Here is a 20,067-nt window from a genome sequence, read left to right on the forward strand (position 1 = left end):
ATCTACGAACCTCGTACGAACGTGAAGGAAAAAATAACGTAACAATATTAATATCCAAATCATATTCATAGGGCGTACCCAAGCTTCAGATCGAAATAATGGCATTTGCACTAAACTAAATGTAAAATATTATTTCAGAAACTTTTCTCAAGTTAAGAGATTATGTGACGGTCATTACCATACAGACTGAAAAAGTATTGATCAGTTCAAATCTTTCAAGTATGTTTTTTTAGATTCACCCCAAAATTCCGTTTTGAGACTAATAGCCCTTCTAGGCTAATGTTCCTTTAGGCTAAAAATCATTTAAATTATGTATGAAACTGCAAAGCATTAAGACTCTATGAGAATTCGCTATGCCTGTGAGCTGTCCTCCTTACTGCTAAATTTTGACGTGATTTAGATTAAAATGTCCAGAAGATATACATCCAGAAGTACGAGTGCAACAGGTTCGAAACCGCTGCTGCAGATTGCAATCTAAAATAATATGTACAAACAAATTTTAATAACACAGTATTGAATGCAATAAAGGATAGCTATCATAATGTTTTTGTACATATAGATAATTAAAATTAAAATCATAGCGGATTCATAAAATTGCATCAGGATATTAAAAAATCTGATGTGTACACCACATGACTTCCTTGTACGGAACATTAAATTATACGAATTTTTTCTTGCATTTCGTTTAAAATTATTGGATTTAATTAAATCTACTTCGAAGACAGCGCATAAACCACAATAGAATAAATGCATTCTTTATAATTCACTATATTTGTTTACCATAGCGACACTCTGGCGCTAGGTTCACTTAACTGTATTACATTTCGTTCATATTATAACTCAGCATGCACAAAGTTTATATCATTTAAAGAATGATCGAATCGTTGCCACATGTTCTATTCAAATACTATAATAAAGCTAGAACGATGTAGAAAAGAAATTAAGCAAACAAACAAACAAAAAAAAAACTGTTTTTCACAGACGATTGAGTATTTCTCATTCAATTAATTCAGTTCTCACTTCGCGACAAGGCAAAAATACATAAAAACTCAAAATATACGTATTAAAAATTGCTAATTATTAAAAATTAAATTATTAAAAATTAAGTAAATCTTAAACACTTATTTCCTCGAAAAAATTCCAGAAAGGATTAAGCATGATTTAATTCGCAATAATAAATGAAGGCGTTATCTTTGTTGTTGCGAAGCTACGTTTTTCTAGATTGGCAACAAATTCACTACTCTGCTGTTTCAAAGGTAAACAAACAATGGCCGCCATGAAAAAAATTATTAGGCTAAGCGGCACTTAAACAACTTTAAAATTGTTGATAATTCTAAACATATTGCATACAGATTTAATAAAGGCATAAAAACCCTAACCGGAAGCTAAGAACAACATAATTCAATCATTTTTAAAGCAAAAAATGTACAATTTACAAACATATAAGAGTAAAGAAACTGAGATCACTGAGCCGGGTAACAGAGTGGATATATATATAAATATATTTATATACGTTTGGTGCGGACGATTGCAACCAAAATACGAGGTGCGCAACTACATTTTATAGTAGTCCTATATACAAAATTTCAACATTCTGAGGCTACTCGTTTTTGAGTTATGCGAGATACGTACGTACGTACATACGTTCGTACAGACGCCACGAAAAATTATTTTCAGAATTCATTTTAAAGCAGTTTTATAATTTTTTTTGGAAGAAAAGAGCCTTTTATTCGTCCTTACGTACAAATATCACGCAAAATCATCGTTAAATTGCATTCGAAAGCGGTCAAAATGGATATTTTCGTTGAAATATGCTACATGAAACTTTTCGCGATTACAATACTTCCTTTTTACTTTGTACAAGGAATAAAAATTATCAGAAAGTAATATAAATGACAGAATAGAAATAATGTTTATATTAAAATAATGATTATATTAAGTTCCCTTAAATTTCTCTTTTTAAATTTTGGTTTAAAATAAGACCTTGCGAGCAGTACCACAGTTTCATTTTTAGTTCTACATTATCAAAAATATTAGGATAGCTATTTTTAAATGCATTCACAGACAGACAAACCTGTGCGTTTTAAAATGTTCATTACTTCCAAAATGTAATTATGTGTCTTTTTGTCGGCACATTTTGTATGCATTGCTTATTAAAATGATATTTATAAATTTTATTAACTACTTATTATGTGCACAGAAAAAAAATAAGTATCGTGATAGGGAAGCTTATAAATATGCTGATAAAAAAAAAAGAAAATGGTTAAAAATGCAAGAAAACTGTAAGAAATATCTAAATGAATAGTTTAAATTTGTTAAAACGAATAGTATTTTGTATGAATATTAACTATCTTTCACACACCCTTATTCTCATCTGTTATTTAGGCAAATCTCATCCAAGATTTATATCGCTTTCTTTTAATGGAAAACTTTGGTAAGCAACTAACTACCTAATTTTGTGGGCATCGATTACTGGATTTGATCCATCAGAAAATTGGGTATAACGGCAAAGCTTTAAAACTCTTTTCCTTAAACCGTTAATTACGGAAATTCGCTTCAACCAAGCTTGAAACTAGCTCAATTCCCCAATTCCAAAATTTCCCTGCTTCGAACTTGTGGGATAATTAAGCTGGTAGGAAATTAACTTTCTCTCCACTAACTCACTTTACTTTTAAGACGCTTTTTTGTATTTTTTATTTAAATTATGCTCGCCAAGTCTTCGAGGATTATTCCCAATTGGTTATTTTTAGCTATTTTGCAACTATGAGGTCTACGTGTGTAAGTCAATATACCTCATCACCCTCTGAAAGAAGGTATAATCAACTTTTAAAAGCGTTGCATCCTTCTGATAGGCTGTAAATACTTTCCGCCGTAGTCACCCTTGCGTTAAGTAGATTGAGTATATCTGAAGAATAATCTCAAATCTTGTTAAGTATTTGACATTTTACTCTCCCTGAGGGTATTACCTTATACCACTTTTATTTTATTTAAATATAACAGCGAATTTCGTTTCAAATTCACTTTTGTGGAAGATTGGTTTGGTTGCCACTGGCTCAGAATGTTTGTTTCGTTTTTTTTTTTCATACCACATGACGATTTACTGCACTTTTCCCTAAGTCTTTTGTTAATTTCGAATGAATTAATTGCGCTTTTTTGTGCTAAGACGCTTGTTAATTAGCGTGTTTAATTGGGCAAAACAATTAGTCCGCAGTGAGTACCACTGAAACATTTAGAAATTCAACTGTTGAATAATTTGTTTCCTTTCCGTTTGACATTAACTGGGAATTTAATGTGATAATTAAAAGTTGAAAATGTGAGCAATTTATAATAGTTCTGTCGTAATTTCATAACAAGAGCATGCATAATTTTCTGGTAGAGTACTTCAGTAATACTTAAGTGAAACTGCATTTAAAAAAAAAACTGTAAGCGGTTAATAGCTGCGCAGTAATACATAGCGTGAATAAAATTGCATTAGCGTGAAAAAGATCTTCCTCTCTCGAGCATTTTAATATGACTGTATTGATGACTTTAAGTAGTTTTTAGTAAGCATATAATTAACATATAATATTCAAGCCAGATTTTAAGAGTGCAGATTTATTTCATAGTTAAAATCTAACAAATCCGGTACTTACCTACACACTTCTATTGTCGCAACTACATATTTGTTTAAGAGGCAAAATGAAAAGAAATACGTTTCGTTTGAAAAGTTGGATATGTTTTACTTAATAAAATTTAACTATAGTTGCTTGTAACGAATGAAAAGTATGAGATCGAAAAATATGCATATAACTGAAGAAAAAATGCAATATCATCCTGATATTATTTTGCTTCTCCTTTACTTATATATTGATATCTTATATTTCTTTTAGTGATAATATAATTTCCATTACGAATTCATAACTTGTCCATTCTATTTTTAACTTAGTTATATTGATTTGAGAATTACATGAACACCAACATGGCAAGTTATGGAAAATAGTACGTGTTGGTTTGGTTTTATAATTGTAGCAAAGCATATAAGGGATAACTGCCTAAGGAAAGGGATGCCTTCATGGAGGACGTTTTAAGGAAAACTGGCTCTTAGCCACTTCACACATGGATAAAAATCACAAAAACGCCCAAGCAGACAGCCTGTTCGACGGGACTGGAAAGCCGGACCTGACTGTGACTTTTAAGCGACATTACTGCTTTTTTACACTGCATACAAAAAAGGACAGTTATATATCTCTCGCTCTATTGTGACAGTTGACGAAATTTAACTCGCGTTTTACATGTCTCGAAATTAAGACTAAGGATATGTATTAGATTTACATTAGCATTGTTCAAACGTAATTAATTTGATGCAAAATTCGACTTTTTCTGAAATGACATACTGAATGTTTTTTTCTCTATCGAGTCTACGACTCAAATTATGCCTAAATATTAAACTTTGTAAAATCTGGTGAGAACCTCACCGAGAAATTTAAACATTTCTTATTGCACATTTTTTAATTGCGTCAAGAAAAATTCATTTGGAGAAATTCTTAATTTATTATAACCTTTCCCTTTCATTTACACGAGCTGAAAAAAAGGTGCATCGTTTATTTTTACGAATGATTTTAACAAAGTGCTTAAACCGCATTTGGCGCTATTACCGCTTATAACAAATATGCCAAATTTCAAATCGCGTCAGTATATCAATTTATCTATATCTTGGGAAAATTTGAATAAAAATCTAATTTTTTTTACAGGTGGGCTTAAAAATATATCAACTTAAAGGTGATGGTAAAACACTGATAGCTTACAGTTCAAAAATGTTTTAAAAAAATTATAAAATTTGCGGAAATACACAAATTTTTAAAAATAAATCAGGAAATAACTGCAAATTTTATTTGGATTGAAATTAAATTATGAATTTTGAAGAAAAAACTAACACATGTAATTAAAAAAGAAATATTAATAAATTTATACCATATTCAATTAACAATTTTGAGAGCTCATTTTTTAAAATCTGCTAGTGTGATTTTTATGAAACTAGGCACTTTGGCATAATTGGAATCGTAAATCGAAATATGGAAAACGATTGGTATGCTGCTTCACAAAAGTCCGGTTTTGTGTCAAAATATCTATGTTTCGCCAGTATAGCCAGTAGAACAGGAGCTACTGAGTAGTATAGGATATGTCCGAATAGTATAGAACTGTCCCTCTTTAACCCAAGAGGCGTTAGCGCAGAAGGGCTATTAGTCTCGAAACGGCATTTTGCGTCTATTCACCATAAATGTCCGTTTTACATTTCAAATTGTTGCCGCCAAATATTAGAGCCCTCTATTATATTTAAAGAAATTAAATAATGAAGAATCTGCATGAATGTATGTATGTTTCTCGCATTGTGCAAAAACAAGTGTACATAAAGCCATGAATAATTTTTCCGCAATGTTTGGGCACTTGCCTATAACAGCATTGGTCACTCCTGAGGCCAGACGTGGTGTCATTTTTATTGTGGAAGCGCCTAATAGGTGGTCAGCGTTACCTCCTACGAAGGGACAGACAGGTTTACATCCATGTGTTCTCCGGTATTCGAACCTAGGCCCTGCGTCAGGTTCTTCCAATCTGGACGGCCCATCAAAATTTGAATAAAATAGTCGTCCACTCGAATATGGGCACCTGAATTTGGAATTTGTTTTATTGTTTATTTCAGAATTTATAAAACTTTAATAATTTTTTGATTAACTGTCTCAACGATTTCAAACCGAGCAATGACAGCACTATACGGAAAAATCCTTTGTTTCTAAGCGAGACTCACAATAATAGATTTCAGTTTGATAATTTTAAACTCTTTGCAAAACATTATCGAAATCTGCTACAATGTAATGAACGCATTGCCTCTACACATCTTAATTATAGTTTGCAAACATATTTTTTTACAAATTAATAGAAATAAAACACATTTCAAATATGTTTTAAACTATAATAATTCGAAAATTGAGTTGTTTGAGTTGTTTAAAAAATTATTTCATATTTTTAAAGAAAACAAATGTCAATGCACAATAAATGTCCAATTTTTTCATTAACTATTTCCATTCCGAAAAAGAGAGTTTATGTACAATACACATTTAGTAAATTAGGTCCAGTCGTGGAAAATAAATTTTTCTTTGATTTTCATCTTTTATATCACTGCAAAATATAAATACTGCAAGATTAATTACATTCTTCCTGATCAAATGTTAGTTTAGTGTTTAAAATGCTTAATATAGAATGAAGCTTAACAGAAATTACCTCGGTACTGTTGCTAAAATGTAAAATGGAACTAACTGTTACCAAGATATTAAATATTCAGAATTAAAGCATTATTGTTTCAAATCAAAAAGTGATTTTTTATTTAATTAAATTACTCGTTAATTAAATAGCTTAAAAAATATTCATTCAGGAAATCGCATTAATTTTTAACCTATTCGAATGCTTTATCTCCAACATCTGTGACCGTTACGATTGAAAAAAAGGTTTCAAAACTTTAACATTACTTACGAATAAATAGAAATTTAATTTTACAAATTATTTTGCCCACAGTTATGTATATATTTACGAGTGAAATGTTTTAGATAACGCTCCTAACAGTAGCAACTGTGGTTCTTCTTATCAAAAAGAGTGCTAAGTTAACAAATATTCGTTTTTAATTTTCATGACGTCCTAATGAAAGTCCGTACACAAATTTTCTCATTTCGTATTAAAGATCTCACATTATACAAGTTGAGTTATTACGTGAATGAAATCAATCAAACGAAAGATTGGCATTTTTGTATTGGAAAAGTTATCAAATGTATTCTGCTTCCAAGTGTGGGAGGATAATGATTAGTTACAAACTCTCACAGCATCATTTAGCTCTCATCAACATTAAAAAAACATTTCTAATCGACAATAGGTTTCATTTTAACTTTGTGATAGATAAATCTATTGCAAAATGCAATATATATTTTTAACAAATATATTTATTGATGAATTTCTGTCTTCTTTGATGATACAACCATTCTAAAGAGAAATGGCACTTTTATCCGGAATTCCTCACATGATTTGAAGCTTTAATCCGTGTGCTTCTTTCATCGCTTTCGTGTACAATGTTAGAATATAGAAACATATTACATGACAGAGCCTCTGGAATCAATCGCATACCTGAATAATGCCTGCTAAATGGTGCGTGGTATTTGTTATCTGAGCTGTAGATTGTAGCAATTTCAATACGGCATATTCAAATCAGTTGAAAGCTTCTGATGGCATGCTACTCATGCAATGACTATGATGATGTTGCTTACCATGTGTAATGCTTATTGCTAGAGATGCGTCTAGACAATATACACAGTGTATACTATTGCATCCACATTCATCATATAAAATCACTCATGTTGCCTAAACATCCTGAATAACGTAGTACCCTAAAAGGTAAGACTAGACATTCGTGCATTCGAAGCTTCGGGGATGACTTTGTCATTACAAACGTGAGCTGGAAATCGGAGTTAAACAGATTAACACTTCAGGACATCTAGCATCAAATTTTAAACAAGATTACCATTCATCTATAATGACAAAAATTCTTCTATAACTATATTTGTTTCTAACTACTGCGCCTTGCAGTCGATTTAGATTTTATTACATAAATAACTATTAATTCTTTCAGGTTCTTGCATTTATGAATACTGTCTCTTACTAATTTGACGTTGCTACGTCACTTCTTTCTAATGGTACGTGGAGATCTAATCACATGCAATTAGAATAGATTTGAGGATAGGAAAAGAGAAATAAGAGATTTTTGGGTTGGTCTTTGGGATGTTCTTCCATTAAAATTGTGACGGAGCTTTCACATTCTCGCAGATGTAATTCAGTCGTACTTTGTGGTGAACTGCAAGCAAATTTGAGGATCCACATGGCTCTTTGAACAATGAGACTGCCCTTTTCAGGCAAATGAATTAAATTGCAAGCGTCAGGCCATTTGGAACAACAATAGTATATAATATTATATGAAAAAAATGCTATTGTTGTTGTTATGGCTTATCTCATTTGTCTGACAGCAGCATCAGAACAAGCCCACCGAATTTATCTTGTCGAAGAATGCAAGATTACGCCTGTCGTTGAAAACAGCCTTGGGCAGCATACAGTTGACAGTACGACATTAGTTCCGCCCCCAGTTTTGATGGAAAGCACTTCGGAGGGTCTCACACCCTTCTTCCTCTAACACTAACCTCTCGAAAGAACTTTCGGCTTGCCGCATATTTAGAGTGATCCCATGTCGAACAGACATATTTGCAAAATCCATGCCTTCTCGGGAGTTCGAAAATAGGCCGTTCTGTATGGCAGTCAGGATCACTAACCACAATCTCGCTTGGGCAGGAAAAAAATAATAATAATGCGTTATTCCAGTTTTAGTTCAATTAGAATATTTTTCCATAAGAAGATAAATACTTACGAAACAGCAGGTAATAATGATATTTAATCTCTTTTGTATACAGAGGAATTTCCTTGGGCTGTAAATACATGTTTTTTTTTTTTTTTTTTTTTTTTAATGAAGTACTTTTAAAAGTCTGTCAATTGAATAAATTAATAATCGAACGAAATTTATAGAAGTATTTTTCTCCTTCTTTCAAAGATTTAAATTGTAATCTGGTTCTGTAATTTTGTCTAACCCGGCACATTCAATCAATTATTCAAAACCAAATTTTCTCTAATCCCTCGGTTAAGTAAATGTTATTTAAAACACGTCAAATCTCCGAACAGTTTAATTGCTAAAACATATCCCTGCGGCTCAGGATGGCCTAGATTCGATCCACATCAAAGGATTGTATATCACTATTATTGGTCTATGCTGAAGTTGAGTGCCCTGGATGGATAGAAGAGTTCTTCACCATTTACTTACTAGGATATATCTGATTCGGAAGAAGATGATGGTAAATATGACATGCTCAACCATCCACATCAGTTAGTTGACGCCAGAGCTACGCGGGTATCATGATTAAGTAGAAGACATTTGAAGATACATAAAGTCTCCAGATGATTTAGTTAGTTGAATAGACTACCGGCTTGATCCTTTGCAGGTTTAACGTTTCCAGAGTGTATAGTATCCATTACCCGACACAAAAGATCTTAGGTATGCCTTTGCAAGCAGCCATTTCCTATAGTGTGTCATTTAGCATGACATACGATTTTTAATTTATCTTCCAAACTTCAAGTAGATTTTTTAAAAATAAAAGCGAATTTAGTAACAATTATTTTATTCCTGAAAATTTTTTAATTTTATTTTATTTTGACTCTGTGTACTCTGTCTCTCCAACTGATAATTAATTATAGGATTCATTTGTACTACTAGTATAAATTATATAAATAGTATTAGCACAAGTATAATCATCGTATACACCTATTACAGCATATAAAATTTCTGTTTTGTGTCTTAAGTCGTTTAAGTTCAGAATGTCTGTAACTTAATTAGCATAAGCTATTTGTATACTCCCCTTACTTATTTGTGAAAGCAATGCATATGAAAAAATAAGGCAAAAAACGCAGAGTCGGACAAAAGTGCTCCAAAAATATATTGCTAGGGTGTGTAATCTTGGTAAACGCATATATCCAGTAATATTTATAACTGAAGGGAAAAAAATGAAATAATTTCCTACATGACATTTCAACTAACATAAGTATTACATGGAGTCAAACCTTGTCATTATCTTGCATTATTCACTTCATGCTTGCCTAAAGATAAGCGCTTTAACGGAGAAACCGGTATGCTCGTCAAATTGATAACGACTAGTAGGATCACGTCGTAGAAGCTGGATATCACGTATCGACATTAACCTTAATAACTATGTAACAATTATTATTTTAGAAACGTAGACTCTTACGTAATATTCAGTTTGAGGTGTGCATGACGTGAATGTGTAATTTTAAGCAGCATAATAACACAGGAAATTCTATTAATTTTTCTTAGCCAGTGTAGCAGTGTTAAATGGTCACAGTTGACGAAAAAAAGTGAAAGGATCTTTCAGCTATTATAAAACGTTTAGGTTTTGGAATTAGAAAAGGGATGTGATTTATATGTGCAGTGTCTCTTATTTTTCTTGAAATAAGAACTGTTGCTTAAATCTAATTGTTTAGTACTACTATAGATGAAGAAATTTAGATGAAACTCTGTCTTCAATAAAAAAAATGCGAGTAAATAGATAAATACTTGATCGCAAAGTAAAAGTACAGAAAGTAAAACCTTAGTTCAAACTCATGCATAGCTGAGATTAAAAAATGCTAACCATTGGATGATTGTTACAATCCGGATATTCAAAATTTCTGGGTCCTCAGGCAGCAGTTTAAAGTTTAAGGTTACGTAAAGAAGAATTGTAGAATTTTTCTGAAAATAAAATGAAAAAATCTGATGTGTACACCACATGACTTCCTTGTACGGAATATTAAATTGTACGCATTTTTTCTTGCATTTCATTTAAACTTATTGCATTCTTTAAAATTCACTCTAGTATTTGTTTACCATAACGACACTCTGGCGCTAGATTCACTTAACGGTATTAATAATTATATAACAGTTAACTTACATAATAATTATATAATGGAAACTAACTGTTGTATAATCAATTAATTATATAACAGTTAACTTATATATTTCGTTCATATTGTAACTCATAATGCGCAGAATTTATATCATTTAAAGAATAGTGTTATCTTATCGTTGCCACATGTTCTATTCAAATACCATAATAAAGCTAGAATGATGTATAAAAGAAATTAAGCAAACAAAACCAAAAAGAAACAGTTTTTCACAGACGATTGAGTATTTCTCATTTAATTAATTCAGTTCTCACTTTGCGAGAAAGCAAAAATACATAAAAACTCAAAATATCTATATTAAAAATTACGAAGTAAATCTTAAACACTTATTTCCTCGAAACAATTCCAGAAAGAATTAAGCATGATTTAATTGGCAATAATAAATAAATGCGTTATGTTTGTTGTTGCGAAGCTAAGTTTCTCTAGATTCGCAACAAATCCACTAGTCTCCTTTTTCAAATGTAAACATCAATGACCGCCATAAAAAAAAGGCTTAGCGGCACTTAGACAACTTTAAAATTGTTGACAATTCTAAAAATATTGCATACAGATTTACTAATGTCATAGAAACCTTAACCGGAAGATAAAAACAACATAATATAATCATTTTTAAAGCAAAAAATGTACAATTTACAAACATGTAAGAGTAAAGAAACAGATCACTGAGCCGGGTAACAGAGTGGATATATATATAAATATATTTATATACGTTTGGTGCTGCCGATTGCAACCAAAATACGAGGTGCACATCTACATGTTATAGCAGTCCTATATACAAAATTTCAACGTTCTGAGGCTTCTCGGCTTTGAGTTATGCGAGATACGTATGTACGTACGAACGTACGTACATACGTTCGTACAGACGCCACGAAAAATTCTCTTCAGAATTAATTTTAAAGCAGTTTTATAATTTTTTTTGAAGGAAAAGAGTATTTTATTATGTCTTTACGTACAGATATCACACAAAAACATCGTTAAATTGCATTCGATAGCGGTCAAAATGGATATTTTCGTTGAAATATGCTGCCTGAAGCATTTCGCGATTATAATACTTCCTTTTTACTTCGTACAAGGAAGTAAAAATAATAAATATATGTACATATATGCCATACATACGGATATTATACACGGTTATTAATCTACATGTTAAGCTGTGTTTTTTACAGAGGGTGTTTTTTGTAACATTTTTCATTTTTTCCGTGAATTTGAATATTCATTTTAAAATAAAAACGTGTCTGGTATCAAATTGGTTTAAGGTTTAGTTATCGTCTGCCGCATTAAAAGTATTTTTTTTTAAATGTCGCTGAAAAATAAACAATGGATCGAAGGCTATATTTTTGCGCTGTCCGAAAAGAAAACTCTTATTCAGTTATTAAAAAAGATGTAAAAGTATGGTTTTAATACTTCTAACGTAAAATTGAGTGACATAATTAATATGAAAGGAAACAAACGTCAAAGCTGGCATCTGACTGGGAAAATGGCAAAACGTGCATACGCAACAAAGGTACCTAGAGCTCCTATTAAAACTAAAGTCGCATCTCATGTTTTAAAGGACAATCAAGCCCCCCCCTCTAAAGAGCTATTTCAAAATCTTTAAATATTTCTGTAGGAACTGTGTACAAAATTTTAAAATCTGATTTAAGGCTAAAAAAAACAAAAACAAAAGAACATGATATTCATCGCCTAACGCCAAAACACGTTTTGCAGAGTAAGACTATGTGCAGATTGTCGTATGAAAATTATTTGGTAGGTGAAAATGGAAATGTGTGGTTAATAGTTGATAAGTCTTCGATATATTTATCTGATTGCAATAGAAAAAGATCGATTGTTAGCCAAAAAAAGAGGAGAAAAATACGTAATAGATTGGTTCAGAGGAAACAAGGAAATTGTTTCGTTAGGTTTTATGGTTATTACTGGATTCTCTTATAAGGAAAATTTAAAACAAAGAATGTAGAAAAAAATGTCAAAATTAATTCGGATTATTGTAAGAAATATGTTTTAACCACCTATTTTTAAAGACGAAATTCCATTCGTCTATCCAAATAATCTTTACTGTGTTTAATTTCACTAGGATAAGGCTCCAAGCGATACCTCTACATCTAACTGCTCTATATTTTGAAAAAAATGAGAAATGAAACTAGAATTGAAGCTATTACCTTTAAAATGTGCATCCAACTTAAGTCCTCTGATGCATCGCCTATAGATTACTGTGGATTTCAACTCTTAAAACAAACTCTTTATAAGCGGCATCCCAAAAAATTGGATAGACTCTGGAAGATTGCGAAGAAGGAGTGGAATAAAATCAACCTTGATGTATTAAAAAAAGGACTTATCTTGCAAATCAAGATGTAATATGATAGTTCAACAAAAGGGCTATCAGACTGATATTATAAAATAAAATTCAAAGGTTTGTTTATATATAAATCTTTACAAAATTGTTACAAAAGTGCGTGAACACCTTCGGTATATTAATTATATTTAGTTACTCATTAGCATCGTTAGTATCAGGGGACATACATTTACTGATATGCAATATTTTATCTTAAAACAACTGTAGAGTCTATTAAGGAAATTGAAAAAACGTGATAATTTAACTTTCCTTTTATTTGGGTTTAAATTACGAAGTTACTGATGACTAAATGGATGTGCTATGATGGCATGTGATAATTTATTTTACCAGAAAATATTTCTAACATAAGGAGTTAACAAATGAAGCTGTTTCTAAGATACAAACTAGATAAATATTTAGGACTTTTAAAATAACGTCCAAGATTCTACTTCATACAGATGATTTATCATAAATTTACAAGCGTCGTCTACTTCGAATTGTAAGACTTGTAATAGAACGATTAGTAAAACCAGAGTTCTTTTCCATTTGTTAAATAAGAAGAATAGATAAAAGTATTTAGAAATATTTATCTTTATTATAAATTTCATGTGTGTTAAAATCATTAGATATTACAAAATTCCTTCAATAAAAATATAGTAATTTTCATTATACGCCTGAGAATTTCGCAATAATTATTAACCTAATTTCAGTTGACTTTGCTATGTGCTTTACTTACTAACCTACCTTTTCTGCTCCCGTAGTCCCGTATTATGATATTTTAATTATAGAGCTTATTATTTGTGTGTACATATATTACAAATTTATATATATAGTTACATAAAATTTTTAAAATAAAATCATGCATAGTATTTTCGTGCACTAAGCTAAAACACTACCAGTAAAGGTATAGAGAAAGAAATATAGAACCAATTTTTGACATAGACCAAAAATTAAAATTCATAAGTAATAAATTTCAAATAGACAAAAAGGAATTTAAAAAATGTTAAAACCGAAACACTTCAAACAAGCAATACCCCAATTAAAAAAAATCAATGAAAATTAAAGAAAAAAGAACAAAACAGAAGAGAAATTCAATCAACTTCAATGCCACTTGGAGGAGGAACAGCGAAATCAATTGAAATCTCTCTTCCACAAAAATCCTTGCTTTTCTGTATCCAGAATACGCCAATGCACATTTCAATGTATTTTATTTAAAATAGTTCACCCGAAAAGTTGCTTGGTTGAAGTGTATTGGTTTTAACATTTTTAAATGCTTTTTTTGCATTTGTAGGATTATTTGAAATTAATGATCTATGAATTTCAATTTTTGGTCTTTGTGAAAAATTGATATACATATACATATAAATTTACATATATATATAAACTTTGAATTTATTAACTTACATCTCATTGTATAGTTTTCATACATAGTGTAATGAAAAATTCCAAGATTGATCACACCCTGATCATGCAACACAAAGGATACACAATACTTTTCTTAAGCTCCTGCATAGTCTTCTCCCAATCTAGTACAATGTTTGGATTGAGTATACAAGACCATAAATACCTTCTGGAATGCTTCCATTTCAACACTTTTAAGTTTCTATGTTACAGCCGCTTCATTCTCTTCTATTGACTCATACTATTGCCCTTTTATCCTCAATTTCAACTTGGGAAGTAAACAATATTACGGGGGAACAACCTGGTGAGTACGGGAAGCGGTTGATGCACGCAACCTGTCTTCTGAGCAAACCTGCTGCACAGGGATAGACTTGTGAGATGGTGCATTGCCGTACAAAGAAGCACCAATCTCCACAGTCAAACGAATAGGGTCTTACACGCCGCATTCGTTTGAAATGTCGATCCTGAACGTCTTTGTATACTGTTCGAGAAACGGAAAGACTGGCGACTAAATTATGTATGAATGATACAACTGTTAAAAAAATATAATCAACATCTTTTGTATTTTTGATTTCAAAACGGCCGATTATTTTTCGGACTTGTCCAAGTAGCACTTTGGCGTTTTGTCTCCGATTGTGCACGAGACCCCAAAGTCTCTCCTTGTGAACAATGGTAGATCCTGATTTGCAGAATGGCGGATCATGATTTGTCATGATAATCGATAATCACATCATTGCAGATGGATACTCGTTATTCTTTTGGTTAAGGTATCAGATTCTGATGCATAAAGGCCATACCGAGTGTTCTTTAGCCCAAAGGGGCAATTAGCCCAGAAACAGAAATCGAAAACAGGTCGCGGAACAGATCACTCACTAATATTTAAGGACTGTGCAACTGTTTTTCAATTTATTCCGACGGTAGGATCTCACCAGCGCTTGCACATGCTCAACATTTTCATCGCTTCCACTCGAACATCATTATCGTCTTCTGCCATGTTCCTTCAACATTTAAACCTCGAAAATCACTCAGATACTTGCGAACGATTCAGAGCACCGTCATCATATGCAGATTTAGCTCTTTCTTATGCTTCTGTTGACGATTTTTGCAGTTAAAAAAAAATTGATCTTCTTCTTTGCGCCATTTTTTTCGATAACAATCACTCATATACACTGTTTATGCAAATGAATGCTGTCTAAATAGTCAGAAATGAATGCACTCACTTGATACACGTGACACCAAAGGTCATTGGTTAGGTTATCCAGTCGGGTTTGCAGAAATAGCATAATTTGTACCTTTTGGGAAACACGAGTCCTGGAACGTTTTAATACACCAAACTCGTAGAAATCTAATGTGGTTGACTCACGATTTTATGAATTTTACCAAATACTGCTGATTTAAACCAATTCGTATCTGTAGGGATAGTTAAGATTCACTTTTAATTAGATTTTACTCTGTGTTTTTAAGCATAGAAATTTCCTATAAGCTAATTTATATAGTGCATTATGTTAAAAGATACTAAACCTACCTGTTTAAAATTCTGCTGCTGTCATTTTTCCCGTACCCTACAGGTAAAGCAGCGATTTTCCTACATAATTTTCTTATTTCTAGCAGCATACTAAAGTATGTTTATCTAAAATGAACTGAATTTCTTACATAAATGCATGGAATTTTTCCTGAACATATTCATATATGTTATTTTCAATGCTCGAGATTTAGTATGATCTTTATATGTAAAGCGCCCAAAATGTATTTATTTTTTAACTTGAAGCTTTGACTTTGACGTATATTGCATTGAAGAATGCAAATTGACTCTGTGTTTGACGGAAATGATTCCTCTCACGAATTTCGCTTTTTGCTGCACGAGCGATTTCCAATTTGCATTTGTATGAGGATTCAGCGATTCATGGAATGTGAATAAGAGGTAATCCAGATACCTTCCAAAATAAAGCATTCACGTTTTTCGGACTTTCTCGATGGTTTTAATAGAACGGAATCCTTTTTTAAAAGCCTAATTTCTAGTTATCCATTGTATCGTTTTACTCGTGCGGTAACTGAAAAATATTTTGCATTATAAACGCTTAAATTTACCGTTCGACTTAGAAATTTAGAAAATGATATGAAAATAAATTTACAAGTTAAGATGCCATAGTTTGATATTTTCACTTTGGTATTTGCATAGTTTTTGCCATCATCAATGGAGAATATCTTAAAAAGATCGCCAATGAATATTTAAATAAACATTTCATTATATTATAACTTTTGGAAAAAAAACTGAATTTATTGCTCAGTAATAAATTTAGAAACATCAATTTGCATTTTATTTTTTAATATTCGATCTCTAATAAGAGCTATTAAAACTCTATTGCAAAACATCGGTTACTAACATTATGATAAATCAAAATACTATTTCTACGTTTCTGTAACGAATAAAAATATGCAGATCTGAAATGCAATCAAATGGGCTTTTATACAACTGTAGAAATTTAAATAAGCAACTAGTTTGAATAAGCAGTTTCCGATATTCCAAAGCATGTACACAAAGTTTAAAAACCAGAAAACAAAAAAGGGAGAAAATTAAACTAAAGATGAGAATATATAAGTAATTTTTTCCTAAGTTGATTTAACCCAACAGTTTGGTTTAGTTTAATTGATTATGGTAAAGCACAGAAACTATTATACACGTTATCTGGCTATTATACACATTAAACATGGGGAAAACCACAAAACATCCATGTGGAAAGCCCGTTCGCTGGAATTCGAACCCCAGACCGAATTACGAGTGTACAGCGACTTTACTGCTCGACCGCTGTGGGCTTGATTGTGATGAACGTAAATATGGTTTCTGGAACCTGTTAAAAGCTGAGATTATAAGCGAGACCCCTTTTCATCCTAAGTAGTAAACCGATACCTGATCGCAGAAAAAACAATCTGGTTTGTCTTACAGAGAGTCACACTTCATTTTACTTCACATTTCATAGTACTTCTTCCCTTCATTTTCAAATTTTTGGTAACCTTATTTAGTAATAATAATAATAAATGAAAATGTAATTAATTACTTCCTTGTAGGAAATAAAGGAATTATTGTAATGTCTAAAATATTTGGCAGTCTTTCGGTAAAGTGATTCTAATTTTGTTCTGTGATATAGAAGTATCTTTAAAAAATATGAATACTATGCATTACGTAATTTTACTAATAATCATACTTAAATTTTTATAAGAGAGCTTTATACAGTACCTGATATCTTTGTACATGTAAGTGAATTAAAGAAACGTGCTGCGAAATTTATGAAACGTATTAGAACTTAGTTCATAATACAGCAACTTTCCATTAGGAGCTGTGCTCATTTCAAATCAGTACATTCCTTTCAGTTTAAAGAAATTTAAACTGAAATAAACCCGCAGACAATGGGCTGAAGTAATGAAGGCTGATTATACCTTCAGCACTAAGAAATAACGAGATATACAAACGTAATTTATAAAACATTGAAGGTCATCTTGTGCTCATACCTTAACTACCAAATATTCCTTTTACTCACTGCTATTCCTCCCAAACCTAGCGTGCCAATTCAAATACTCTGAAGGACACAGGCTCCTGTTATAAAGTTATTATATTCTAAGCCTTCTTAAAATTTTAAATTGCTACTTGTTTTACGTCGTGTATAATATTGTATCAACGACAATTGTTTTAAATTTCGAAGTAGAAAGCATTTTAGATTATTATCTGATACTTAGTGTCTTAATAAATGCTATCCAAAAATTCAGTGGTTATTGATATGAAGCAGCGTATGCAATATTAATTGATTATTTGTTATTTTTAGTTGGTATCGCCTGCGAGAAGGGCCTTCTCATGGAGTTAAAAAAGTGGATTCATCCAGTCAAAGAATAACAGAATTAAACGGAACTTTGCTAATTAGGAAAGCCACCATTCAGGATGGAGGAAAATATGTTTGCATTGTGAATAACAGCAACGGGCAGGAAAGGGCCGAGACAGAACTCTTAATTAGAGGTAAGAACTCTGAAAACACATTTATTACTTGTAAATAATAAATAGCAAATGTCATACGATGTAATTTAATGACTTATTTTTAAATAACCAATATGTAACGATCGAAAAAGGTGCCTTTTATACAATTCTCCATAATACATGGATAGGCAACTTATCTAGGATTGTATTTATTTTTCTTTGGTAAGGTATGAACCGGATTGAGGTTTCATGTAAGATCTATAACATATAATAAAAATTGACTTTAGGCCTTTCTCTTTTAGTTTAAAGAGCGGTTGGTGTTCAATGCATAGCATTACTAACGGAAGTGTGTGCACCTTAGAGGACAAACAAAACAAATAAAAGAATTTACGTACATATATATTATATTTTTTGTTTTTTATTTATTACATTTATTCAGTCAAATTAATCCTATGTAAAATTGATCGATGGAATGAGAAATACGATACATATTTTTAAATATTTGCAGCCATATTCCAGTAAATATTGGCATGCCTTCGTGGTGTGGTGATCCGCACGTTGGGCGCGTATTCCAGAGGTCCGCGGTTCGATTCCCGGCGAAGGCGTTGCTCATTTTTCATCTCTACTGCTTCCAAAAATACTTAATGTCTCTACAGTGGCCCCCGAACTAAAAGAGTGCTGGATGATTCTCCATAGCCAGGATTTGGTGATTGGGTCCCCTAAAAAATCCCCAGTCGCCCTTTAAAAAAAGCGGGAGTATATAAGGCATTTTTTCCGCCTTCTTGGCATGCCTTCGTGGTGGGGTGGTCTGCACGCTGGGCGCGTATTCCAGAGGTCCGCCGTTCGATTCCTGGTGAAGGCGTTGCTAATTTTTCAATCTCTCTTGTTTTAAAAAAATAACCTAATATCTCTGCAAAATGTCCCATCATAATAATAGGAGCATCTGTATCTGCAGTAAACTCTTCATTGATCGACACAGTAGCCTCAGAATATTTAGTCAATTCTCTTAACAAGAACATCTTCAAGTCTCCTGAATTATCAGTTGGGTAAATATATACGTGTGCTAGATAAAATCTTGAGTGTCCATTAGCAATTACATCAGCCATATATACATGTTTGTGAATCCTATATTGTTTCACGCTGCTTATCAGTAAACTCTATTCCTGCGCAATCTGCTATACTGATCAAATTTCTATAAATTGCAACGCCACTAGCTTGGGGAAATAAAATGAAGTACAGCAAATATCACCCTCAACACACTGACTGTGTACATGCGACTTGTACGATCTTGCCACTCACGCGGGCTTGCGCATGCGCCTGGAGCTTTGACTTCATCGACATTTTATCCAATCAAAGATTTTTTTTTTTTTTTTTTTTTCAATACGCTCTTTCATCTGTCTAGTGATATGTTTAGATGAATTGTAGTTTCGAAGATATAAGCATCCTCTCACACCTCAAATAGCGCCTTAATTTTTGCTTTTTCATTAGACCATTATGGAGGAACGTAATCCTACGTTAAAAAATGTATTCACATATTTTCAAAGATTTGTTCGGAGTGCAATGTATATGATTTGTTTTTTTCCTGTTAATTATATCGTTATAGTAAGTCTTCTGTACATATGAAGGACAATTTAGGCATAAAATTGCACAGAAAGTTTAATAAACATCATGATATTTTTGAAACTCTAAAAATATGAAAAATTAGGAATACAAATAATAATATATTTAAAAGAGTAAAGTTTGTATTTTAGGTAAAAGCAATATTTCTTTATGAAAGCACAGTTTATTTGTTGCCTTTTTT

At 31.8% G+C, this 20,067-nt stretch overlaps 1 protein-coding gene across 2 annotated transcripts in view; it reads left to right on the forward strand.

Moving 5' to 3' along the window:
• LOC118193346 (cell adhesion molecule Dscam1-like) overlaps positions 1–20,067 on the forward strand; it is a 672,928-nt gene that overhangs the window by 402,355 nt on the left and 250,506 nt on the right. For both annotated transcript variants that reach the window (XR_015042955.1, XM_085823337.1), the window contains exon 6: positions 18,121–18,308. Coding sequence is in view for 1 of the 2 variants with exons in the window: in XM_085823337.1 (XP_085679463.1) it covers positions 18,121–18,308 (188 nt within the window). In the remaining variant the exon portion in view is untranslated. The remainder of the gene's footprint in view (positions 1–18,120; positions 18,309–20,067) is intronic.

Source organism: Stegodyphus dumicola, chromosome 9 (genome assembly GCF_044657685.1).
Source record: "Stegodyphus dumicola isolate Sdum_Otavi_A_Nest chromosome 9, ASM4465768v1".
NCBI lineage: Eukaryota > Metazoa > Arthropoda > Arachnida > Araneae > Eresidae > Stegodyphus > Stegodyphus dumicola.